Source organism: Bombus fervidus, chromosome 8 (assembly GCF_041682495.2).
Source record: "Bombus fervidus isolate BK054 chromosome 8, iyBomFerv1, whole genome shotgun sequence".
In the NCBI taxonomy this organism is placed as follows: Eukaryota; Metazoa; Arthropoda; class Insecta; order Hymenoptera; family Apidae; genus Bombus; species Bombus fervidus.
In genome coordinates, this window is record NC_091524.1 from 15,161,918 (window position 1) to 15,189,873 (window position 27,956).

Consider the following 27,956-nt stretch of genomic DNA (forward strand, 5'->3'; position numbering starts at 1 on the left):
GTAATAGTACAAAATTGAAATGAAAACGATCGAAAGTGTCTTTGTCGTGTCTTTTATCATATTTATCGAACACTCTGTATACGACAGTAAGGTCGATCTACGCTTTCTTTTTTCCGCACGAGGAAATCTGCTATAAAGATGGGAAGACGATTCTTACGTGTTTAAATATTAAAGATTAAAGATTAAATATCGCATGTTGTAATATTCCTATCGATCAAAATCAAAAGAAACTTAATTGCTGTGTTAATAAAAAGAATAATACGTTGATATGACAGTCTCGATCTATAGTACCAACGATAGAGATGAGTATTTCTCATTTTAAATAGGAAGCTCCAGCTCCTCCATTTTACGACTAATTTTTTCTAAAAAAATTTTACATTTATTCAAAATAAGAAATTGCACCAGTTTACAACGAAAGCGCAATTTTTCATTATACTTTTATAACTTTCATAATAATTTAATAATTTTCATTATTTAATTTTTTTGTTTAACAATGACAATATTAAACGAATAACAAATTAACTTTTCCTTTCGATAATTTATACTCCATGTATATAATTCAATTTTCCAAATATTGGAAATATAATTTTATATTCATTTTTTTTTATAAAAAAATCCTTAATCACTGGTACTAACATTCTAGTTTAGTCATTACGACAAAGGATACATACTTTTTACATAAACATAATAAACCAAACGTAAACTGTCTTAGTTTCTAAACAATAAAATAATCGTAAAATTTTAACAACAAACAAACGTCATTTTTATAAAAATCCGACAAAAATTTCACCGAATGTAACATAGAATTTGGAAACGCGTGTCTCAAAATAAAGTTCATTTGCAAGAAAAAGAATATCAGAGATCGTTTCACGCGGTTCGAAAAGATATATATATATATATATATACGTATCGAGCTATCGTACGAAATCTTTCATCCGTTGTCGGCGTGTTATTAAAACGTACACAGAGAATAAAAAAGAATGTATTTGCGTAATAGATAAAGATGATAATGTTCTGTTGATAAGCTAAATGTTATAACCTATTAATTATTACACGATTAACTGCTCTATAAGTAAACAATTGGTCGACTCATGTTTTAAGTACACTTCCATTACCGGGACATAAGACATCGTTCTATGTCTTATTTTTAAGTAAGCGCAGAACAATACAAAATACTGGTTGTTTTATTCTAATAATAATTATCAAGGTTAAAACTCTGTATATTCGTCGTTTACTTGAACCTACCTAATAAAATTTAGCATTTTTATGCTATTTGATGCCAACTCTCTCTCTCTCTCTCTCTCTCTCTCTTGTGCTCCCTTTCACTCTCTCTTTCACTCTTCCTTTCCCTCTCTCTCTCTCTCTCTCCCTCTCTCCCCCAATCAATCAATCAATCAATCAATCAATCAATCAATCAATCAATCAATCAATCAAACAATCAATCAATCAATCAATCTTTCTATCTCTGTACATTGATATTATTGTAAAAGTAAATGCTCTGCATCTCTGCTTCAATTATACTTTCAGTCTCTTTTGCATAGAAATATGCATGCTGAATATTTCGAGCATACCATAGGCCGCTTCGAAATTCGTTATGTTTCAAGGTGGAGTTGTATTATGCAACACCCCCGTGAAAGTAATTTCAATTTTAAAAAAAGAACAAAAACAAAAAAATATAGAGAAACGAAACGTCGTTTCTCATTTGCTTTATGCGTTAAACAGTGAACCTGTAATTAGTCTTACAAGAATGTAGTACCTTCACCCAGAACTAACGGTATCATGGACTGCGATGTTTATGGTTTTCTTTACATTTCTGTTACTCCTTGATTATTTAATACATCCGATTCCCTGAACTTATGCACCTCATAAGCGTGGAATCTGAAAAAATCATTCAACTTATATAAGTAAAAGATCTATTTTCCTAAATAGGTTTATATTTCCTATTACTTTAACCCTTTGCACTCGTACGTCGAGCGTGACTCGACGTCAGTTTTTATCTCAGCAGCTCCTTCGTCGAGTCCCACTCGACGTTCTTTTAGTGCCACACATCTTTGCGAAACGCGCGAAAGAACACCAGGATCGCATCCTGCAAATTGTTTCGAGATATATGATACATTTAAAAATTACAAAATACAACGATAGCGCGAATAAAACTGGTATTTAAGTGAAATTTTTTTTTTCTTCCTTTATTTATTTATATCGTCTTATTTTTTGGTTCAAGTAAATTTCAAATGAAACGCTTAAAAGCGTTGGGAGCTGCTGCTAACGAAATTGAAAATTCCGAGTACAAAGGGTTAACAGTTTATACAATTTCTTAGCTATTTGCGTATAATTGTATAACGTAACGAGAAAAGAAAAGAAAAGAAAGAAAAAGAAAAAAAAGAGAAAAGAAAATTTAATCGGATAATAATCAGCAGTTCTGTGCGATCGCACGATGCACGACCATGTGTATGAACACAGAAATGGCCTAAGAAATATCGGGCGAACCATAAACAATATCGCGAGAAAGCCTAGGTGCCGTTGTAAGTGCCAAAAGGGCGAGGGAGTCGTTACCGGGGGTGGGCTCGTTACCTGGAGCGTCGGGTGGTGAAGAGTCGAGTTGGAAAGTCGTGAGTTGAGAGTCGAGTTGTGAAGAGTCGAATCGTGAAGAGTCGAATCGCGAAGAGTCGAATCGTGAAGAGTCGAGTTGTGAAGAGTCGAGTTGCCCAGTTGTTACGAGTTGTAAGCTATTAGTTGTGAGTTGTGAATTACCCATTTAGTCGTCTTAGTTATAGCACATTAGTGTATTTAGTTCACGTTAAATAACCATCGTTTCCTGTTTAATCCATTGTAAATAGATCTATCTATCACGATAAACTTATCATATAGGATAGAAATCATTGGAAAGCCTAATTTCTAATATTTCTGAAAAAATACAAAAGAAAATAGAAATAATATTACTGGTACACGTAATAAAATGGTTGATAGGTGTGGAACAGTGTGGCAATAAATATCAAACTTGCTAAAAAGATGTTACGCTTTAGTAAATATTTGTTTGTATTAAAAACTAATTCGAAATTGATCGGATCGAGTAGACGACGGTATTACTATTATAAGATTTTCGACTACGACAGGTGAGTTAAAACTTGCCCACGTCCGTGCTAGAGTGAAAATTCTGTGTATTAATCAAAGGATACCGTACCATTTATACCGTATATTATATATCGGTTTTATAAATTTAATAATCAACTTACGGCATTGTTCAACGTGGTAATAATTCAGTGATCTCCTCTCAACAATTCCATCAACAGATTAAACGAGCTGCCTTCTCCTTCAGCACGTTTAGCGCTTAATAATTCCTTTCCTGCTTGGCATGTTCTTTGTAAATCTGGAATTCTCAATAATAATTCACCAAACTTAGCAGGCATTTCTGGATACCTTGCGATAGTATATTGTTGCAATGCTTGTAAAGCCTTTTCCTGAGATGCTCTAACTTTTTCAGGTTCTTTCAGTTCACTCGTATCGGAGGTCAACAGTACTATTACCTATAAACGATAAAAACGAAACGCGTTAGTTTTATAATCAGCGTGTATTATTTATCATTCAGTTATTCGGTTATGGCATAACTTTCTATTAACACTCCGAGGGCGGGCGGGCGGGCGGCCAAGAGGCTCGCGCCTGGATCATTGCCTGTGTCTCCCCGGATCCCGATGTATGCTCGTATGAGAATTATTTAGCTTTTCATCTTGGAATGCTTATTTTCTTACGTCTACGAGTACGTCACGATACGAGTGACGATAATCAATGATGGAATAAAAAAGAAGGCTACTGTAGGCAAATAAGGTTTATTACGATGCTGCACAATGTATACAAAGCGTTTTAATATATTTCCACAGTTATTACTTTATTTTACTCTAGAGTTATTGTTATTTTCGAAACAGGTGTAACATGTTTTCATCCTTTTCGAGTTGTTACAGAGTTTGTTTACCTTTGAATCGCGTAGAACGACGATCCGAATGGATCCAGACATCGCGTCGCCATCGGAGTGTTAAATTTATTTGAATAAGAAAGTAAAAGTTGCAAAAATGACGTTACAATGCCTAAAATAGAGTTATCGATTGTTTCTTTGATACGATAAAATGAAAAATATGAAATAAATTAGTTTTTATCTTCGAAATTAACAGTGATTTAAATTGACCAGCCAATGAGCGATTTATAGATAAGTAGCAGTATCTGTTAAAAAATAGCAAATCGATATAAACTTTTCGCAGCTAACTAAACAGCTTGAAAATTTAAACTCCTTTTTTGTTTTTGTTTAGCACGTTTTCCGTAAATGCAGTAATGCAATTGACTTTTCAGCAGAGTATCGTGTAATTTTTACTGTAATTCGTGCGGTAAATCGTGCAAAATATTCAAAATCATTGGAAGGTCGTCGGAGAAATTCGCGTATAACGTTTTTTCATATCGTGGCATATAGCTATTTATATAGTTATATTTGTTCGTACTTGTATATATACCTATTAAGCACAAGAATATATTTTTCCTTGATATAATGCCGATTTTATTCGGTCAGACTATTATAGAATCTATTTACTACTAGGTTTAGACGCGAATGATACGGTATTTATATTAAAATGACCGAAAGAAAAGAACGAAAGAAAAATAGGAACAAGTTTATTAACAATTTTCAAATTTAATTCCTAATTTTTATTGGTAAATTTTCAGGAAGAAAGTCTGATTCGAAAGATTCTTATTGCTGCTACTTTTAATTTATTTTTCATAAGTAATCGTGCTCTCTGTCTATTAACTGCTCACTGTTCAAACATTTTCTAGTAAAAAGCTCAGAGAATAAGTAAACGAAGGAAAAGTAATTACCTTCATCGCCACGTATTCGTACTGATCTACTCGGAGCCTTCTCAAATTGTTAGTAAATGCAAGCATCCTCTCGATGCAGGTCGCTAAGCCAAGCTGCCTAGCTTGTTCCAGCGTAATCGACTTACCGAGAGACACTCTAATTTCACCGGGAGTGCTCATACTGCGAAAGCAGCACGAGAAGAGCAGTAGCTCGCACCAAGAATTGATCAACAGACAGATCTGATCATCGATCGAAATGTTTTTAAATAACGGCAAACTCTTGCACCACTTCACTATTTTGTAGAGTCGATGATCAGCGATATTGCAGAGGTTCGACAGAAAATCAGGATGTTGAGTCGGATTACAATTGGTATTGTTGATTTGAGAACTGTTACCAACGGGTGCAGCGTGTTGTTCGTTACCAACGTTAGAAACATTGGAGCATGATCTGTTATCTCTTCTATTACTAGGATTACCATTTCCTGTAGTTCTATCGGAGGAACACTCAATACCCGAACCTGTGTCGTTCTCTATTCCAGATCCTCCGTTGCTTCTAACGCTCAATAACATCGAATCGTTGTTTCTAGTAAAATTCGTTCCTGCGTTTTGAATCCCAGTCATACGATCGTTATCGTTGTAATGCCACAAGTGTTCTACGTCCATGATATCCTGGAGAAGTTGCGGTACCACTTGCATCTTATGGGAGTGATTCGAATGGTGCCTTGCCGCGTAGTGATGTTCGTTACCAGCTGGAGCTGGACTACAATTTCCTCCGGTAGCTAATTTGTCGCTGGTCATGTTACTCGCAGAACTACCGACAAAATTTGGTGGAAAAGTATACGTACACTGATAGGTACTTCTGCCACCCCTGGTGCGATCCTCCCTAATCGCCTCGAGCTTCATACCTATCGATAATCAAAATTACACGATTTTCACAATTTCGTAAAATAAGCAGTTTCTATGTTTGATAATTTACGTTTTTTCTAAAATCTAGTTCTAATATTAATAATTCTTACACGTTCTTTAAGATATTTAAATTTAGAAATTATAAAAGCGTATAAGTATAAGCAAACTGCCGAGTACACGAGTATCTCCATATACACTTGGATGAGAGAGATTACGAGATTAACGAAAGCGGAGAACGAAGAATGTAAAAGGCAGTATGCGTTCGAAAATGCCAAAAAAAAAAAAAAACATTAAACTATCGACAACTTGATAGAATTTGATAAATTACGAGGGAAATTTTGAAGAATAATCAAGAGCAGTCTGTTAAGTAAGTCATTGAAGAAATATACATCATCCAGAATAAACCAAACACCGACAAGGCAGTTACAGGAGGAAAAAAATCGAACAAATTGAGCTAGATAAAAGCAAAACAGTTGCTAATAACAGATAGATAGATTTTCAGAGAAATTCTACTATCCATCCTTCTTTTCCATTAGAACAGACTATGAAAACGTTCTACGAAACGTGTCGCGTTATTCAGATGAAAACGAATGATGGCTCGCAATCGCGAAGCAATATCCATAAAAGAAATGGAAAATACGTTGGAACAACTAAAGATTCCGCCATCCCAGGCCCTGAAAACACACCCATTTCAAACGAATCATCTCCTCGAGACTTTCGATTATATGGATTCACAGAATCTTGCCCAACAACCGGAGGATTTGTTGTAGCGAAATTTTAAACCAAATAAAAACAACCATAAGAGCGTAAGCCAACAAACGCGACAGCGCTGACCAACGCTATGCGCGAGCTTATATCGCTTGTACCGCTTATACCGCGGAAAGAGCGCACGATACGATATGGAAGTCGATCTGCGAGTGGATGCAAGCGTCGTAAATACTCTCGTCGATCTAACAATCAATGGACACACAGCCTTTATAAAACCGATAGCTCTTGTAACAAATTTCCTGGCAAATCGAAGGTCGCAGCTAAAGCGATACTTTTAGTCAGTCGTCCGCATCGCGCTGTTCCCGATCGTTATCAACGACAACGTTTCTTACTAACTAACACTACTAACGCTACTAACACTCGGAGATATTCGTCGACCAACTTTAGGATCGATCGAAGAAAGAATCAGACGTGAAATTTCGTATCGAATAATATCCTATAGTAATTTATCCTATTCGCTTGGAAACGCAGCTGTCAAACCCGCCTCCAAGACTATGAAATGCAGAGGTAAAATAAAACTATGGATAACGCCTAAAATAATAATCTCGCATGAAAAGACCACTACTATATAAGAAAAACGGAGACATCTGTGATCCATTAGAGGATTACTATACAAGGAACGTGATAAATTATCTTAAAGTTGGTCGGCTAACCACGTTGCAGACGATGCGACGTAAAACGTAGAGGAAAAAGAACATCGTTTAAAATGCCTGGAAATCTCGGATCGCACTTTACCAACAAATGTCGTAAGATCTTTGTTTCGAACAATCTTATCGATCCGAAACTAACCCTGATCCGAATCCGTTGTTGCTTTATTGGAATGGTTCTACAATCGAAAGATGCGCGACTCGATCATCTTAAATAATCTGAAATCTATCGGTTATCCAGCCGAAAGCAGACCACGAATAAACACGACAACGACAACGACAACAACAACAACAACAACAACAACTTTCACTCGTCTTACCCATATTGAGGCACTTCTCGAATCTGCAGGCGGGGCATTTTTTCCTGGTAACAACGGTGACTGGACAGCCCGCGCCTCTAAGGCACACATAATTCTTTCGATTCTGGACGGTGCGTTTGAAAAATCCCTTGCACGACTCGCACGAGAATATTCCATAATGAAAACCACTGATCTTATCCCCGCAAATTGGACACGGGGTATTAATTAGTTGCTGCCTCGTGGATATACCGGACGGTGCCGAGGGTATTCTACAGTCTTCCTGATCGTCCGCAACGAATCCTTCCGGAGATAGCTCGGAACCCGGTGCGGTGGAATTGTAGTGATGAGTAACGGCGGGAGAAGCGGTTGCTGGCAGATGAAGCGGGCTTCCTTGAGCAACTTGATGCTGGTGATGCTGCGGATGTCTCGGTTGCTGGACGGGCGAGTGTGTGGGTGGGCTGAGAGAGCCGTAACTGTAGCAGCTGCTCGAGGCGTCCGAATTGTTTCTCGAGAGGGAGTGTGACAACGAGAGCGACAACGAGGAAGTGGAATTGTTGAAACTGTGTCGCGACAAGGACAGCGACGAAGATGGAACTGGACTTGCCGCGCCCAGGGGGGAGTGGCGAGTCGCGTGAGGACTTTGCGTCGGGGAGCTGAATACGCTGTACGCGGAATGAATGGCCGAGTCCGGTGACGGCACCTGAAAAGTTTTCAAGGTGTCAGGAGGCGTGGTAACGATATTTTTATCCTTTGTATTTAATCGCGTGTATATAGGATCTTGGTTGGTTAACGCGTATTAACTGTATTATTAGTTTCTAACATAACACGAGTAAGTACAGCTTGTAAATACAATTTCTGCTAGATTTTATAATCTACGTTACATTACCATTTCTTAATAATTTGTAAGTTTTTCCTAAAATATAGCTTCGATATGAACATTTTTTTGCAGAGAACAGCGGTATCCTTTATAAATTGATCAATTTCAAATACAAATAGTTACGTTTAAGTATTGATATTGTATTGATATTGATTGTATATTTTGATATTCAACTCGCGGTATTATCATTATCGAAGAAAGATGTCTCTGTACTATCGTAAATTGGCTTTGTGCGTTAGAGGATTTATTGGAAAATTTTAACGATAAAATATGAAAGAACGAGGAACGAAAAGAACGAGTTACGAGACGCGTTTCTATATGAAAATTTCCAACGAACGAATCGATCATCTTGTAAATTTTATACGCTTATATTTTCAGATTCGTTTCAAGTTTTACTAATATGAGCAGAGTAATCGCGTCTCGCGACAGTGCTAACGAGATTTCAAAATGTTTGCTGTATATATACGTGAAAGGTGGCTAGCAACGTCGAATACTTTTACGAATAATAATAATAATTCGTCGAATAGACACGCAGACAGATGCTTTATTACGATAGAACGTATTAAGGGATGTTACACGAAATAACGCGGGTTGACTTTTCCTTTGGATATAACGATAAAGTAAATATCAATTTGAAGAAGAAACAGATCGAACAGCTTTTCCTTTTGCGCAAATAATTGACCAATCAACGATACAAGCGAATCGGCAAGTTACGCGTTACGTGTTGCGTAAATTTGCATTTTCTCGATTAATCGCTACTTCGCTATTTTACGACAAATAGTAATAAGTAGTAACGGTAATAAGTAGAATAGCCGACTTTGTCCGTTTTATCATCTGGTCGTTGTTTCGACGAACGTAATTTATACGCTCGTACCGGACGTGTACACTGGAACGACGAATTTTCAAGATCGATAGACGGATAAAATTAAAGAAACACGCTGATTCGTATTACCTGCGATCTCGTGTGGCTATGCTTCGTTAGATGGTGTCTAGGATTCAACACTGGACTGTGATTCGGAGTCGAACTATTGTAACCACCGAGTAATTTTCCTACGAGAAGAGGCAAATCGTTTTGTTGTGTCTGTTCAAGATTCTCGATGTTGCGCTGTTGTTGTTGTTGTTGCTGTTGTTGTTGTATTTGCTGGCCGTGATTCAGAGGTAATCCGGTGTCGTGAAAAGAGCCAAATGCGAAACCTGGGTTGGACTGAAAATCTGGCTCCGGTTTTATGGGAAATTTTTGTTCCATTGGTCCGGGACTCGTGCCACATACTTGAACACCCTCCATTGACGTGTCCTCGTGCGTATCCTGTGATAAAATAAATAGTTTCGTTTATAAAAATGCCAAAGACGCGTTTCATTTAGGAAAACGAGGAAAAACTCTACACTTAGGTCGAAGCCTGGTATTTTTTCGCTTCTCAAACTACTCTATAACAAATAGATAGATACGAATCTGTGATTTTTTCTTTTTTTTTTTTTTTTCGAAACCGATACTCGTAGAGAGTTGAAATTTAGCCGGATCATGTTGGAATCTGCCGGGCACGTACTCGGGCCTATCGTTAACCTACCGTTAACCTACATATTTAACTGGATTTCATCGTTAATCGTCGTTCGTATTATCATTTCGAACTAAAAAATATTATAACGATTATAATATCACGGTACCGTACTGTTGATAATTTCAAGCACGCTAGGAAACGCTTGAAAAAAGAGCTGCCGCGGCTCTCAAATGATTTAGCTTCGCTTACTTACAGCTTAGAAGATGATAGCAAGTTAGTTAGGGCACGTACTTGATTTGTAATCGTATTGGAAGACATTTCTTGATCGGACAGTTCTCCCTCCCATGACATAGGCCTCTCCGGTTGTTGCTGAGACGCGTCGCTTCCATCGTAACAACCGTTCGCATCCTCGACCTCTCCATCGCCGATTTTCTCCCCGCTTTGACTCTGACTACCAGACACGTCTCGTTTCTTCTTCGTACGCAAATTCACCCCTCGGAAGTCGATTTTGCTTATCTCAACGTCGCTATCCTCCGCGTCATCATCCGCCGTGCTCTGGTCAAGGATGTTCACTCCGATGCCAATACTCTGCGTGCCGGTGCTACTGCCTATCCCCGTGGTAGACGCAACATTCGCGTTTCCACATCCCAGTATGGAACCACAGCTTGACACTACCGATACTGTCACGCCATTCTGGCCGCCAAGATACTTGCGTATACCCTTGCCTGAAAATTCCATCGATCGGTTTCGTTAGATTTAACGGTTTCATCGCGGCTAATAAACGACGAAGCGAACATTTCTTCCTAAAAATACCGCTATCGTTATTAGCTATAGCGTGAGCTACAAGATAGAACTTGTATCGTCTCTCTGTATCTTCAAACAGAACCGAGAGACCAAAAATTCTTTTTCTCTTATACACCGATCGATAAAACAGGCCACCACCGAAACTGAAATACTTAATATCCAACTATACCAACAGCCTATCGCAAAATTCTTGTTTCATTTTCTAGTATAGCGGATACTATATATACGGTAGATATTCCAATAAATGTACAAATTTTATATATTGTTTCTTTCGACGATTCGTTTATACCTATCTTGGATAATACGAATGTACGACTTGGATCGGTTATCTCAGCAAGTAGCGGAGATAACTCCGTGACAATTTCGTCCGTGGCGATATTCAGCCTCGCACGGTCTCTACTTTGTTAATTTTCCATTAGTTTTCGTCGAATAATTCGAAATACTTTACGATAGACGATCGAAATTCATATATAGATCCTATTGTTATTCCACCTAACACGATATATGCTTACTTCCGTTAATATTCCGATTAAAATGGAAGTAACTTTTTTCACAAGTTGGAAGGATTAGTTTAGCAGATGACGTGTAAGAAAATATCGACGTGTGAAATATTTCCGAAATAATCGCGATCCAACCTGTAACGAAAGCTCGTTACTCTTAATTAATTATTCGTAACAGGAAATCGAAATAATTAAACGTACGTAGTGATAGACGTTTCGTTAGGTTAAACACATCGATATTCTCAATATCTTTAGATACGTACACGTACGATGTTTTCTATATTTGCTTCTTACCAAAATACGCTGATAACAAACGAATAAAAGAAATTTCGAGATATACGTAGATTGGCTCACCAAAGTATTCCACAATTTCTCCATTTACAATATTTGTAACTATTCATTCGTAACGAGGTTCGATTATCACGATTATATCACGATTACATCACGATTGTATGTCAAGTTTCGAACAAATTTGAAAACGTAGTGTACGCGAGTTGTAACATATTTACAGATATTTAGTAAAAGTAACATATTTAACGGCAATTACGTAACGACAAGCGTCGCCATCTGCTTACTACGAGTATCGATATTATGGCTATCGATATATAATGGTATAGTAATGCTACGATAATCTTTAGGTAAATATAGGTTTGCAGTAAATATGCAACGTAAGTTTTCTACAAACTGGCAGATACGAAATATTTCTATGATAACTGTTCAAACGGTAGTACTATCGCGTGCTACTGCATATACAGTGTTTTCAAGCTATTTTGCAATCTCGTTACGCGATAGCGCGTTATACCGCGTGATCCGTTCTACCGTACCTCTCTTCGATCGCGCAACAAACGCGACAAGCGTTTTACAAGCGTTCGAGTATTAACACAAAACTATGTTCCACGATAAAGGATTACCATCGTGCATGTCCTGATTAGGGGGTACATTGATCGTCGTGACAGAGACGTTCTTTGCGGTTTCGGAGGAGCGGGCCGCGGTGATCGTGCAAGACGGTCCAGCAGGACCGCCAGGGCTGGAGGAGCAGCAGCTGGTCGATGAAGTGGCCGATGCGGTGGTCGCCAGGGAGGACGCAGAGGTGGTGCAAGAGGCAGAGACGGAGGCGGAGTTTTCTGAAATGGTCGAACAAGCGGACGAGGAGGCAGCAGCGGTGCAGGAGTTTGTTTTCCAGGACTGTGAGGTTGGCCACCAACCGGGACCCGGCCCTGGGCCCGGTCCAGGGCCCTCGCTGGGCCCGTTTTGCTCCGACATCCTCAGCTAGTTAATTCGTCACACGCTCGTGACGTGACTCGCGGTCTTTCGACGGTCGCGAAATCCTGCGGCATTCTGCGAACAACTTTTCTGCCTTCTCCAGCGATCAGCCTCCGCTGCTACTTCCAGATAATTTCTATTTTCTCTCGCACGGCGTCTGTCGATCACGTTGGCGTGCGTTCGCACATCGAACAACGACCGATCGGTGCCCGCGTGCCTGCGTGCCCGCGTGCCTGCGTGCCTGCCAACAGAAAACTTTAACGATTATCAAATTACGATATATAAAGCGAGAATATCGATGTACAGGATCGTAACACGCGCGCCAACATCTCGCCTAAATACCCTAGTACCGACAAACAGCTGATTCCTATAGAAATCGTTTTTTCTTTTTTTTTCATTCCGTTAATAACGTCCCGTCGCTCGAGAAAATTGAGAATTTTTTGGGAAAATATTAAAAAAGTTAGCAAACGTAGAACTCGAACTTTGTTAATTTCGGCAGGAGAAACTGCGAATAATCGGAAGCTTAACCTTTTGCGATTGAAAATTCCAACGTTCGCGGAAGAAAGTGTCTGTTTAAAGGAGAGTGAAAGCGCAGCCGATTTGTTAATCGATATCAAAAATATCGGAAATAATAATATTTTTGAACTTTGATCCAAACGTTTGAACGTTGATGCGCGAAAGTAAGTAAGAAAAGCAGCATAGTAGATTTAATAAAATGTAATAAAACTAACGCAACGTATATTATTATTTGTAATATTAGATTTAATATAGACAAGTAAAATGCCGCCGCAGTATAGGCCAGTGCAAACGTTCTGGAAATTCAACGAGAATTCAAAATAAAAATAAATAATCAGTAAGAGAATATCCCCGATATCCTTTACGTTAAAGTAAAAGCATTTGAAAAAGCGCGATAGAAACATTAGGTTTGATTTAACGAGAATCAAGCAGCAGTCAAATTCGATACGAAGAAGAAGGAAGAGTAATTTTTATCGAGATATCGAGAAACAGAAAAGAGCTATTACGTTGTTACGAATGAGAATTAAAATGTAGAACGAATATAAAGTTTTTTTAAGCGCGAAGAAAGAGAAACGTTAGGTAGAAGAAAGAGTAATTCTTATCAAGATGATATCGAGTTTCGTAGCGAGACGTCGCGTCGTAAGAAAGTGCATTCGAGTGTACGAAGAACGTTTACAGAGCGCGTCTGAGAAGCGATCGCACACATGCAAGTTCCGCTAGTGTGCACCGTGCACCGACGGCCGTCCCGCAAGGCCGGTCCACTTCCGGTCCCGCAGAACCACCGATCGACCTTCGCGCGGAAACATAAACGCGCTTCGTACTCGTATCTTTTGTTCGTAACTCGGCAACATCATGCAACACCGATATAACGCACCGAGCAAGGGAAAAGAAAAATTATTATACGAAATTCCGTTCTTTGTCCGTTACAGAACATGGATACGCGTGATAGTCTAATACCGTTAATTACGTATGTCCAGGCAACGCGTTCCCATGTCTTTTAACGCGCACAAATTTATAACGCGCTCGTCTCTCGTAAAAAAGAGTTGCTTCCAATTATCGATTCGTCGTTAATTCGTTCCAAATCGCTTGATCAACTTGACCTACTGAAAGCTACTACGGTTATTTTCTAAATCGAGTATTGTAAATCACAGTGACGAAATATTCGTCTAAGATGAGAAGAGAATTTTCAACGTAGTTCGCACGCACAAACACAAACACAACAAACGTATAATATATCTTTATACGAGATTATTTATTAATCAGATACGAAAGGAGAAAAAAAAAAATGTTGTTTCGGTTTTGTCATTTTCTACAGAAAACATTATCTTTAAATACAGTTTCAGATGATATAGTTTTCAGACGAAGCTGATAGGACGGACCGAATAATCGCACGATAAAAAGAAAATAATTTTCCCAACTACGCGTGCATGATAAATTTCGCATTACTTTATTTCTTTTCCAATTACCGTTCAGTCCTTGAACATATTCCAGAAATACTCGTGATACGAGTCTTTTCTTTCCTTCGTAACGTATATATCATAGCATATACCGTAAGAACTATTCGCCAAACGAAGCGAGAAAGCGACAAGAAACATTGTAAAACATACTACGACCAACGATCTTTCTATTTAATTTTCTAGCTAATTTTCTATGCCTTCTATCGATTAATCTTCTTGCTAATTAATTTTCGCTCAAGCGTTATTTTTTAATCGCGTTTAATTATCTATGCGAAATTAAATTTCGCATAAAGCTACGCGACTCGATCGAATATATTTCTATATAAAAATTTCATTTTATACATAATTTTATTCGTATAAAATTTAATTCTATCTTCGTTTCGTTACCGTTACGTTCGTTAGAAAGTTATTTAATAAATAGAACTTGGACCCAAAGTTAGATCGGTACTTGTGCTTAAAATCTCGCGTATACGATCTCGTATATATTTTTCGTACTACTAACTTGTGACTTGTAGCGTAAAGTTTTTAAAAGCGTCTGTTCGACGGACGGACGACATTGCTTCGCATAGCGGTAACTATTAGTCGGTAGGATATCGTGGAAGAGCGGAAATTTTGGTGTAACCAACCAGCGGGTAAACGGGAAGAGTTGAACCGTAGGGAAAATGAAGCGTCACGCGGCTATATCGGCCTCTTCTCGGACGTTCGCAAAGGCCACGACGATGGTAGTTACAACTATGGCTGCGACGCCGACGGTAAGGTCAAGGCCCTCCGCAACCGCCCTACCCAACTCCCATGCAGCTTCGTGGTCACGTGACGCGACTCAAGGTCTTTTCTCCCTACTTCAACCACGCCATCCACCGCGATGCACCAGGATTGCACTTTTTCTTTTTTTTTCTTTCGTATATTTGGACGAACGCTGTCTCGTAACGTTTTACCTTTATCGAGAAAACGTTCTCGTTCCTGTCACTTTCTTTATTTTCCGATCTATTCTCCGACTTCTCTATTTCGCTTCTATCTGCAGGCTTCAAAATTTGTCCTTTGTCCCAACACTCTACCATACGGTACAATGTTTATATACTCTTTCTTTTTCTTCGATTATCGCGACGATAGCGAAGACTTTGTACAATATAAAACGCAACGAACTAACGAGAACGGCTATATATTTTATCAGATATATCGCACATATTACGTATATTATCGGTATGGTATCGGATATCGTATAGTCTCGATTCGTAAAGATCAATGGTCGTCGATATAAGAACGGCGGTTGATTGATCGAGCGGTTAAAACGCGTCGTTGCTGTCATTTGCACGGTCATTTACACGTTACCTTAATCCGATTATCCGCGTACGCGTTTTAATTTGCCGACGAAGAATTATTATTCTCTCCGGAATGGACAATTTTCCATTCGGATGTGTCTCTTCGGGGGTATTTTGGGTCGCTAAATCCGTAAACGAGGATCGTTCTTCGCGGAAATGGACGGTTACGAAACGACGGCCTTACGAACGTTTGGCCGATAAAGATCCCAAAACTGTAGAACCGCGAACACCGCGATCATACAGAGAGGTAAGCGGTAAGCAGCAGAACGAGCGACGATACAGTCAACGCCACCGTTTCACCAGTGCCGATTTTGCCGCTTAGCGTTTGCCGCTCGGAGAAAGGTACGATCGCGTCCTTAGCCAGCCGCCTCGTTCTAATCGAATATTTTATACGGTAAAAACGGTATAGCGTTATTAACAACGGTATACTATTATCAATGTACTACTATTTCATTTGCAGATTGATCTTTCGTACGCGATTATTTAGAGATCCTTGATACGAGTTATCGTTATTATCGATAAACAGAATCGCGCAATTTACCATTCTATTGGAAAAATTATCCTTGAAAAATGTTTCCTATAGTTACGCGTTCCTCAAAGACTATCCGTATATGTACATGTATATTGTGTACAGTGTACAGTGTACAGTGTATATCTAGACACACAAACGATGCTAATTTTGCTATATGATAATTAATAAAGGAAATAAAATTATTTTTATACTATAAAATCTTCGATATAATGTACTATAAAATCCTTGAATTTTGAATTTAACTGAACGTTTATAACTGAACGATAGTAAGTAAACGATAGTAAAAGTATGTAGTTCTCTACGAACAAACTTTAATACGTTCAAGCGGAACGAACAACACGTTGCTGGAATCGTCCTATAGCGTAACTACGACGTTGATATTTCATCTACAGTTGAAAATATATAAAGATTCGTTATCGATCGATGAAATAGTTGACTTTTCCTAAAATAAAAGATTAAGTTACCACTAGTCGATACATACCATGGCAAGTGTATCAATTATCAGTATTTCACAATATTTCTACACCGTTCTCTTTACGCGAATTATAAACGTGTATTAAAAAGTATGTTAGTTTCTCGAAGTCTGCCGATTCACTTTTTCACTTGATAATACGATAAATATGCTTTCGAGAAAAAAGTAGGCCGCTGGATATACCTTCCGTCGCTAATTTGAAAAATTCGTCGGTATTTCTATATCCGAGAATCTTCGATTACAGGGCAAACGAAATTTTACCTCCGATCGGAGAGTAATCGTGGCGATCGATCTCGACAAGGGTCTGCGCGATTCGTCAAACGAATAGAAAAGATAATAAAAAGGAACAAATCGATGATACAAAACAGAATTTTTTTTTTTCATACAAAAGTGGAAATTGGGAAAAGTTAGGAAATCGCGTAATTACGTTATTTTCGATTTGCTTATCGATCGATGTTAGGTTCGTGCCTAGATAAAAGATACGAGGATGGCAGGTGACGCGGAAGAGGGATCGATGACCTTAAGAGTACACGACGCCGGCTCTATTTCGAGCGGGTCGTACATACGTATATACCGTGAGCCCCGATTAAGATTCAGAATGACCATGAAAGAAGCAAGTACGACGAGCCACGTTTGTTTTCCTATTACGTTAGTCTTGTCAATGCGGATAATACGCGGGCCAAGTAAGACGTTATCGTCGACCGCGTCCCACCGTTCGTTCCACGTCCACGTCTTTTCCCTGGAGATTATCGTTGACGTTTCGCGTCCTTTTAACCTTACGCGAAAACGGTGTCGGACTAAAGCTTCGGTGCAGGCCTCCTTCGTAGAAACACGAGGCAGCCTGATTAAAATGTCACAAATTTACACAAATACGAAATAAAATTCTTTAAATCGTCTACGAAATATAAAAAAAAAAAAATTTTAATTTTATTTCTCCTTCAAATTTATCATTTTAAAGGGTAAATTGAAAAAAGGATCATAGCCTGCTCCCTTATAGCTCTTCTCTTAATCGACGCTGGCACGAAGACAAGTTAATTCACGTTCGAGCGACCGAAACGCGTCTTCTCTCGTAAATGCTACGTTACGACGAGTGTGATCCGTGACCGATATTAGCAATTATCGCGTAATGAAACGTCGATTCTCTTATAATCGTTAAAAACTATCGGATTAACGATTAATCGTCCTACTCTCACGCTCTCTCTAAACAGACATCAACGAAGGGGATAAACGCGAATAACGAGTTACGAACTGCATAAATCAAACAAACTGTCAAACTCAAATTTATATAACACGAACGAATGCTGTTCGTCCCGTGAACAAAACTTCTTCTGCCGTGTTAAAGTAAAAAGAATCGTACGTACGTTTAAGCAAATGTCGGTACAAACGGTATTGGTAATCCTTTATCTAATTCACGTACGTATTTTTCTATCACGTGAAAATAAAAAGAATATCGGCGTGTCTAAATTAAAGTTACTTTATTACATTGTACGATAAAGTTACCGAGAGACTTACCGCGAGAGAACCGCTTGCTAAACTCGGTTGCTAGGAAACAACGTTTTACAAAATTTAAAGCGCAATCGATATTTGAGTTTAGTTTAGAGAAAACGATTAAAAATTATAGCAGACGTTTAAACGATCGAATTATATAAAAGTAGAGGCTAGAAACGCGAATCGCAAAATTTCATACGACGAATCGTCCTGCTACTTCTACCGAACGATAACGCGCGATAATTGTACGTTTACAAAGACCGTAGGTTACACAACGAGCATACTAAGGTATTTCATAGAAGCTTTCCTCGCAATCGCGTTCCACCAAAGTACAAAAAGTACTGGATTCGACGTGGAATCTCTTTGCCCCCTCTCTGTGTTTCACTCGCAAGGTAGGCGCGGGTTTTCCTTTCACCCGGGCCAGTCAGCTCGAGTAGGCCCAACTGCATATACATACGTACGCTTAATATCTCGTTGAACGCGCATACGTTCCTACCTAACAACTTCACGCGAATATTTTCCATGGCTGCGCGCTTACGAACGCGCCTTCTAACCTTAATCGCATATACCTTTTTCTCCTTTTCTCGTTTCTTCTTTTTCGTTTCTTCTTCTTCTTCTTTTCTCTCTCTCTCTCTCTCTCTCTCTCTCTCTCTTTTATTTTACCCATTCTCGGCATTCTCCGATTTCTCCTTTTACTTCCGACGGTCGATCGAAATCGAAATACCAAACAAATTTCAAAATACTTGGTACAATCAAGATTTTTATAATTAATATATTATCGGTGTTGTACGGCGGCAAAGATAAAACTGTTATCCGTGATCGAGCCTAAATGTAACGTATTCGATAGGATTTATCTTTCACGGTTAAAGATGATTCTAAGAGAAATAATGATCAACGTGAATTTAAAATACGGTTGCTTTCGCGATCAATCTTGTATTACGATATATTCTACGATGGTCGATCGGCGAGCGATCGAAAGCGGTGGAAAAAAAAAAATAAAAACGTTCTAGATAAGACGACCAAGGTTACGTAAAAATACGAACAATGCCGATTTTTCATTTGCCGGATACGACACATTATATGCGAGGTTATACGTACATACATGCCGATCGAGGATACTCGGCGGTCTGGTCCGAGTGTCAATTAAAATTATTATAGCCGGTCGAGAAGCATTTTTCAGCAGCATCGGGAAACCGGTTCGGTTTGGCATCGGCTGCAATAGCCAGCTACCGTCGTCTCGTGTAAGTACAGTACCGCGTTTTGTTTTCGCCCGGCTCAACGAGATCGCGTCCAATTGGTTTCGCGCTTGAGAAAAATTCACACCGCCGATGCCGATAGAAAACGATCGGTAGCGGCGCCTAATAGCTGCTCGGTTAGATCGCCTTCCCATGATACCAATCATATACACATTCCCAACCTCTTCCCTATTGTTATATGATTTATTTCAAAGGAAAATCCGATGGAACTTTATTTCTGCAATTTCATTATGTATATACATACATACATACATATATATATGTATGTATGATATATATATATATATATAGGGTGTGGCAAGAAACGAGTTACAATTGGACAAAAGGTTATTTTTCATATAAAAATAAGTAAATTTCTTTTCAAGAAAATTTGGAAGATCATCGAGAACGTGTACGTCGAACCAGAAGAGGGTGCAAACAACACGATGTCTTATACGAATTTTAACCGATATTACAAATAAAATACAATTCTAATCTAAACGTTTCAAAACGAAGTTTGTACAATTCCGTTACATATCGCTTTTGGAACATAAAGATTCGAAAGTTTCGTTCGACTGGAAACTCGTGCACACCTAAACACGTTGAAAATTAGTTTTCTTAAAGATCAGGTCATATTAAAAATCTTGTAAAATCCTGTCAAATTCCGTGTAATCGTGTCAAATTCTGTCAAATCCTGTCAAGTCCTGTCAATCTAACCCCAAAATAAATAAAAACTAATTATATCGTCGCGTATCTTACATTTCTATTAGAACGTAAAGGAATGTTGCGTTTCTGCGTTACTTTCCCTTCGACTTGTCGACATTATCGCCTAATTGCATTTACAGTCGCGTGTCCGCTGAATTAAACATACAGATTTATTAATATTTATGCATATTTCCAAACGCATCATCCGTCGCTATATAGAATAGATCGAAGAACCTTCAACGACCTCTAAAACATCGAATTCTAGATTTTAAGCGCGGACATTGTGCTCGCATATTCGCGACAGATTCGCTACGATTCTCGATCAAACCGTTTCTCAACGTTGCGCGTGCAATTTTTTTTTTTTCAACCTTATTATCCGTCGACTAATTTAAAATGTGATTCGGGTTGATTTTTCTTTTACTAAAAATATTTAAACGCTAATAGAAAATTGGCAAAACGTAACATAAAAAATTGAGAAACGAAAACAGATTCAAAAGAGATTCTCGTATTAACGATCATCGTGCGACCGAAGCAAGTTCGTATTTAACGCTTCTCTGTTGGCAATATTTATAAGACACGGCGGTACATTTAGAATCGTCGTAAGTCGATTGGATAAGAAAGTCGACGAGCGGAGGAAAAAGCTAGCGATAAGTACGCTGGAAAAAGTTACTTCGAGAAAACAAATAGGAGGAAGAAAAGAGGAAGATCGCCGTCGAGTAGCAACGAACGATCGAGGTGCGGCCGAGCTAGTAAGTACGTCGGGAAAGGTTCATCAATATTCATAAGTCTCGCTAGGCCTATCCGCGTCTCAAGGATCCAGGGAGTTTCCAGTACACGCTCCTTCTCCCTATCTCTATTTTTCTCTTTTTCTCTTTTTCTCTTTTTCTCTTTTTCTCTTTTCACGTACGGCGGCGTGCGACTACGTACGCACCCGACGAAAGCCATTCGCGCGACACGGATTTGTCTTCGTAACGCGCACATTGCGCGTATGCGCGCATACCTATTCCCACTGCATAAACTGCATTCTATATCGACATTGTCATATCGCGTTACCGTTTTCGTATCTCTGTGTGCGTCGGGGCGAACGTATATTCGGATGTCTCTCCTTCTGCGTCGTCGACTTCGATAAAATCGCAAAACAAACAAAGACGAATACTCTGAAATATCAGCTGTGTGCTATATATTTGAATCTAAAGTATTTCGCGCTTTCTCATCGTTCGAGTTAGCCGTATCTGGAATTACGTCGTTTTCGCAAAATATCCAATACCGTTTATCAAACGCACAGAGGGGCCAAGATTAATCAAGAAATATTCGTTTCCATATTAAATTATTATTTATTTATTTTTACTTAGTCCGTGCCTTTCGGCTTTGGACGAGTTTTCGCTTCTACATCTTTCTTGCCTGATCACGCTTTTACATTTTCTCCTTCTTATGGCGTTATTACCTTTCCTTACAATTTCCTTTAATATGTATATATTTTATATGTAAATGATATTCAGTTTTAATAAAAATTTTGCAAAACAACGTACAGATTTCAATATTATGATAATCAACTTTAATCATTTTTTATTACACGTTGATCAAACGGTAACAGCATTTGCAAATTTTTCTTCCAAATGATTTCCAACTGGAAGGAATTAATCATTAAAATAATTAACTTTAATACGTACACGAACGCGCAGATACTAGATAATATATATAATATCGGTATTGTCGACAATTATTTTTCAACCAAACAAAAGATATCAACTTTTCCATAATAATTTCGATATATTAACTCTTTATATTTGGATAATATGAATATAGATGTCTTTGTTTGTTATTTTACTTTCTGTTTCTATTGCCTTTTAAAACCAAATAAGTTATATCAGAAATCATTATTTACGAATCATATTACTATTAGTATTTATAGGTGTGCATCGATAGGTGCGTTTAGAATGTATAATAATGTATAATAATAATATATAATAACGTATAATAACGTATAATAGATAAGGCGTGTATGAAAATAAGAGTCGTGTTGTTTTAAAAGTTTAAGATATTCTTAATAACCTTAATTGTATAAGATGGCTTGTAAACATCGACTTAATCTAAAATAAATATTTGACAATTTCATTTTTGTTCGAAATTCCATTTATTTACGATTTAATAATAATTTTAACGACAATTCAATATTTATTTGCCAACATTTCCTCTTTGTAACGAAACGTTTGCCGAATACTTTTTAATACTCACCAAAAATACCTACTAAATTTTATTCAATCCTACGTTATACTTACGTTATACTTACGTTATAATTTTTCAAAACATTTTCCGTTAATGTCAATTTTTCTTTAACGCAGTCTTTATAGCTTTTACTTGGCTCGTTCGTTTACTTGTACGTGCCTACATACGCGCGCATACGTATGTAGATCATACGTATTCGTACGTATAGCCATGACAGACCGTGTATGCGTATCCGTGTACGTATTGCACGTGCAACGTATACACACGTACATATACTCTGCGGTTGTGATAAGATCGAGAAGGAACTTGCGCAATCTCGAGTTGCGATTACCACTGTCGTGGACAGACCCGTCGCCGCCACTGTTCATAGATTTTACCTGTATCTCGTATTTTCTATTCTATTAACGGAGAAACTATTCGTTACCTTAAAACTTTAAGATATAGATATAGAAGCTACGAGACAGATACAAAAATCGTATGGAACTTCTCAATGAAAATCACTTTCGTAATGTTTCCAATGGTAACTATACTTTTATCTTGCATTGCCGTATTCCCAAGTCGATACTTAAAGGCTACGTTAACGCGAGATACATATGTCGAGACTATCTCTACCGCGTGTATCGCGTAATAGTTGCCGTTACAGTTTTATTTCTCTTTCGTCTAGTATGCAGAATTTGAAGTTTCGAAGGAAGAAGTTTGAATCGATCGAGCGTTTACAGAAAATTTTTCTAACTTAGGAAATACGTACCGTTCGTTCGTTGCAAATCAGCGAGATGACCTCGAAAGTGATTTGCAGTCTTTGGAAGAGGCGATTGCAAAATCGGAATGTCTGATAGCAATACACGTTTCCATGAAATTTGAGATACGGTGAAACGAGCAGCGTGAAATCGATCGTGGATGAGCAACGTTTGACAGCTTATAGACTTTATTATCGCATTTCCTATATGATTTTACGTTTAATCCGAACGATCGAAAATGGAAACAATTTAATACGATCGCTTTCAATTTCGGTAGACTTTTTCACATGTCGTAAATACATCATATTATGTATCATATATACGATAGATATGTATAATTCGGCCGAATAACGCGTATAAGGGGCCATGAGGTAATTCTTTATGCGGAAATAAGAGGGAAATATAGAATGCAAGTTTTCTCGCGTGACGCTTCGTTCTCGAGAAGACCGGCTTTGAAAATTTCTCAATAATGATTCTATGTTCGAACGTGGCTAATTCCAAAGTGGCCAGTAGCGGTACATAAACGACCGTCGACCTGTTGTTTCGCGCGTGAAAATAAATCGAAAATCTAGACTAAAGTTAAGATTGCTGCTCCAGAGTACCTTGCAAAATTCTTCCTGTCTTCGGTGATCTTAGTAAAGCAATTATCTACCGCAGTTAGATATAAATATTAAATACTTTTGAAACGGCAATACTCTTCAAAATAGATTATATCGAACAAATAAACGTCTGCAAAACCACCTCCGCCGCCTCTCGTGTCCATGATTCTTTAACGTGTTGTCAAGGTTATCACCCCGAGTAAGCGTTACAAAGGTTTTGCTTGAGCGTCGCCGTTCGTTAAAAAGTTATTATTAAAAAAAAAAAATATTAATATTATTATATTCATTTGTAATAAATAATTGTACGTATATCGATGCTACTGTATCGAAATATCAAACGATTGTAGTATGAGCTTTTCAATATGATATCAACTTTCTAACAAACGGCGACATCTAATTGAAATATTCGCAACGCTTTACTCGGGTTAACGACCTTCGCAACAGCATATTAGAAGATTATTGAAACGAGTGATGTATTATTTTTGAAAAATGATAAGCGGTAATGGTAAAGAAATGATAGAAGAAAGTATATGTCGGTGCTGAAATTTGTATCGATAAACGTCATTAACGATTGTGTTCGCTATTCTCACGTATACCGCTATAGGCTAACGCCCCATTCATTTGATCCCGTTTCCTTTTTTCTGTAACAGCCAGCCTCGAGTCAGTGATTTTCTTGTGTTCTTCTACTTCTCCCTATTCTCTCGACCGTTTTCGTTTGTCTTTCTCAATTTAGTTCGTTATTTCAATAAAGAATATAAGAAGAATTCATATAGTAAATTGAGATTTAGCTCGAAGGAATAAATTAAAGCGGAAACAAAATACGTCAAGAGTGTTCGTGTACATGCTCAAAAATGATTGACTGTAATAGGCGCAAGTCTCGATGTAATAAGGAAATACGATACGATACGATACGATACGATGCGATACGATACGATACGATACGATACGATACGATACGATACGATACGATATTTCAGTAAAGAATTATTAGCAACATACATGTTGTAGAACGGAAAGCATTGTTAAATTGTTTGAGAAAGTTGTATAACTTTACTTGTATACTGTATGTCGTAAGATGAACTCGTTTTGTAATTATTTTACCCTTATCTTGTTATTACATTTATTTTGCTATTTTGCTATTTTGCTATTTTGTTATTTTTCTATTGTCCATTCAATCTAACGTATTCGAACGTTATACAACTACTAACCATTACATGTATACGTCTATCTATTATTTATTGCACAAATCTTTACCTTTTCATTTAATTTACCTAGTTAATTAGCTATGCACTCTTCGCACTGTCGTTTTTCTTCTTTTCCAATTTCTTCGCCACTCTACGACCCTATTTTTACTCCTTCGTTCTCTATCTCTCCTATACTAAATGTAATACTAAATATAATAAAATGTATATACTATTACTGATCCCTCTAATTGCCTACACACTCTCTTGTTACGAGCTCTAATAAATAAATAAATAAATAAATAAATAAATATATATATATATATATATATGTATGAATTAAAAAGAAACTATAAACTCCGACATAAAATGATTATCGCACGCTATACGCTATATATTAAATCGATTCGACTCAACGATAGTTTACATTTTCGAAATAATTCTGGTAAATGGAGTGTTTTATTAATTCGAACAACTTCCCATTAGAAAAACTTCATCGTGAAAGGGGAATGAGAAGCACTATAGTTTAGGTTAGAGGAAAATAAAAAAGACCGATATTGAGATGAAAGAATCGTATAATCTAAAAAGGACAGCCAATTATTTTTACATAACTTTTAGTTTACATAACAGTGTAATTCTTGCATCGTTCTATATAGTTTTCATAATTCTGCTATATGAAAATACGATTTGGTAATAAATACAGAAATTCCATTAGCGAATTTTAATTAAAATCCAATACGATGATTAAATGTCAGACTTTCGTTCCAAGTTCCTTGATCGAAGATAACTTGACTACGCGCTAGATTTCGCGTTCGACCTTCGATTTGATAACGTTAGGATAACATTTCGATGAGAATGCATTTATCACCTCGCACGGAGCGATTAAACCGGCTCACGTAAGATTTCATACATGTGAAAAGCGATATTCTTATTAAAAGAGAAACGAAACACGACACACTAATAAAAGCGTTCTACGAATAGATAAAACTAAAACTACCGAAAGTAATTGCCCCCTCCTATATTAAAAGAATATTTACTTTCTTTTTCTCTGCATTACTATAACCAAAAATTTAAATGAAAATAAATTATCTTTGCACATTTTTATTCCTTACTTATTCCACGACAATCCTTCTTTCCACATACAAGAATCTTCAACGTTCATATGGCGTTAAATTCGAATTTTTCTGTACTTGTTTAAACGCATAAAGGCGTTAAACATCGATAACGACGTAACAACAAAGTGGATGCGTAGACAAGCACGAGCTCGAGTTCGATAGGTCCGTTTCACATACGGAAATCACCAAAATGCATCATGACGGTAAATTCAAATTTCCATATCGATCTTTAAACACACAAAGGTGTCGAGCGTCGACGAGCCAACATGGTAGTTTCGCAGACGAGTTAGAGGTCGAACTGGAGCTCGATAACTCGTCTTCTTGGCTTAACGGATTCACTTAGAACACGAAACGTCCATATACAGCGCGCCACGAGAGAAAGAAGTGAGCGTGCGCGCGATCGAAGAAAATCCTTCAGCCGCAAGAATCTCGCGTTAAGGAGCACTGATCCGCACTGTGCATCGTGTATTACCTCGGGGAGGTGGGGATAGAGGTGCAGAGTGCAAGAGGGGAGCGCGGAGGGGCTCAAGGCCGGTCACGCCGTCATGGCAGAAAGGCTGCGCGCCGAAATATCATGACTGTTCGACTCGGTTAGCCTCTCTTGCTGCTCCGATTACTTCGCCCCGTTCGTAGACACGCGGCTATATCACGTTCTCGTTCTTCTGTCGCGGACGAAAGTCGCGGAATCATGAATATTTTGTGTCAACGATTCCATCCCATGGATTAATAATATACGGAGCAGGGTAAAAAGGGATAAAATCGTGAAGTATAAAGTATAAAAGGGAAGAGGAGAATCGACTCTAGGACAGGTGGTACAAGCACGGAGGCTGACAGCTGATAGTTCGTGACTTTTGTATCGAGGGAAGTTACGAAACTCGTTACCACGAGAAAGGCTACGACACAGTCTCGCAGGAAAGAAACGGAACACGTCGGTGTGTGAGAGCGTGCGTGTCGAGTGCATTCGCGAATGCATTCGCGGTCGAGAAAGAGAAAGAGGAAAAGGACGTGAAGAGACAAAAGGGAGAGACGGAGAGAGATAGATAGTTAGAGATAGGCAGACAGATAGATAGGTAGATACATAGATAGATAGATGGATAGATAGATGGATGGATGGGTGGATAGATAGATGGATGGATAGATAGATGGATGGATAGATAGATGGATAGATAGATAGATAGATAGATAGATAGATAGATAGATAGAAAGATCAAGAGAGAGAGAGAGAGAGAGAGAGGGAGAATGCGCGAAATCGGTAATCGATCGATCTGCGATCGAAATTCATTGCGTCGATAGGATATCGTTCTACCAAAATTGCGGCGATGCCCTTAAAGCGGATTAAGTGGATTTTCAATCGGCGAAAGAACACGTTTGTCAGGGAAAAAATAAAGCAAAATGCGAGATGAGGGGCGAGACGCGAAAGAAGGGTAGAGTAAAAGAGGAGAGAAGAGACCGATGAAAGGAAAGGGGATAACGAGGAGAAGGAGGCGGGAGTCGAGGGGTCATCGGGAAACATAACCTCTGTACGCGCAACGTTCGAACAACCGACCCAAGTAATTTTCGACTTGACTTTACCTTCACTTCCGATACACTTCCGCGTATCTGGCTTCCTTACCTTATGTTTCGTGCAACCCCACGATCGCGATGAAGATCGCCCGTAAGCGTTCGCGTTTGAAGCCAGCGTCTGAGATCACACGACACTCTTGACAGTTTTCCGCGATGATGTACGGCTCGGCTGGTATAGTTTTTTCGGCTAGTACACGAGGACAGACAGGCCGATAGATCACACAACACTACTACCGACACTTTCGATACGCGACACTACGGTAGACGTACGATCGGGCGTCTTCGGACGAAGTAACAGGCAAACGAAAGAGCTTGGCACACCTTCGCGTCACGTTACAACGAGCTACGGGCAGCTACAGGCACAGGCTACCTCGGACTCTCCGTCTCCGTCTCCGCTGTTGACTGGTGGCTACCTCAC

General features: G+C 38.4%; 1 protein-coding gene across 2 annotated transcripts; it reads right to left on the reverse strand.

Moving 5' to 3' along the window:
- Window positions 1-27,956, reverse strand: Hr39 (nuclear hormone receptor FTZ-F1 beta). Of its 2 annotated transcripts, XR_011800553.1 has the most exons (9): window positions 27,588-27,956; window positions 12,042-12,634; window positions 10,118-10,551; window positions 9,283-9,636; window positions 7,475-8,153; window positions 4,855-5,738; window positions 3,234-3,524; window positions 2,752-2,904; window positions 1-1,878 (listed from the first exon to the last, which is right to left on the reverse strand). XR_011800553.1 is itself a non-coding variant. In XM_072009530.1 (8 exons), exons 2-7 carry the CDS (start codon window positions 12,391-12,393, stop codon window positions 3,258-3,260), a joined length of 2,970 nt encoding a protein of 989 aa, XP_071865631.1. In that variant the 5' UTR covers window positions 12,394-12,634; window positions 27,588-27,956; the 3' UTR covers window positions 1-1,878; window positions 3,234-3,257. The 2 variants fall into 2 exon arrangements, 1 of the variants encoding a protein (XP_071865631.1); XM_072009530.1 differs by lacking the exon at window positions 2,752-2,904.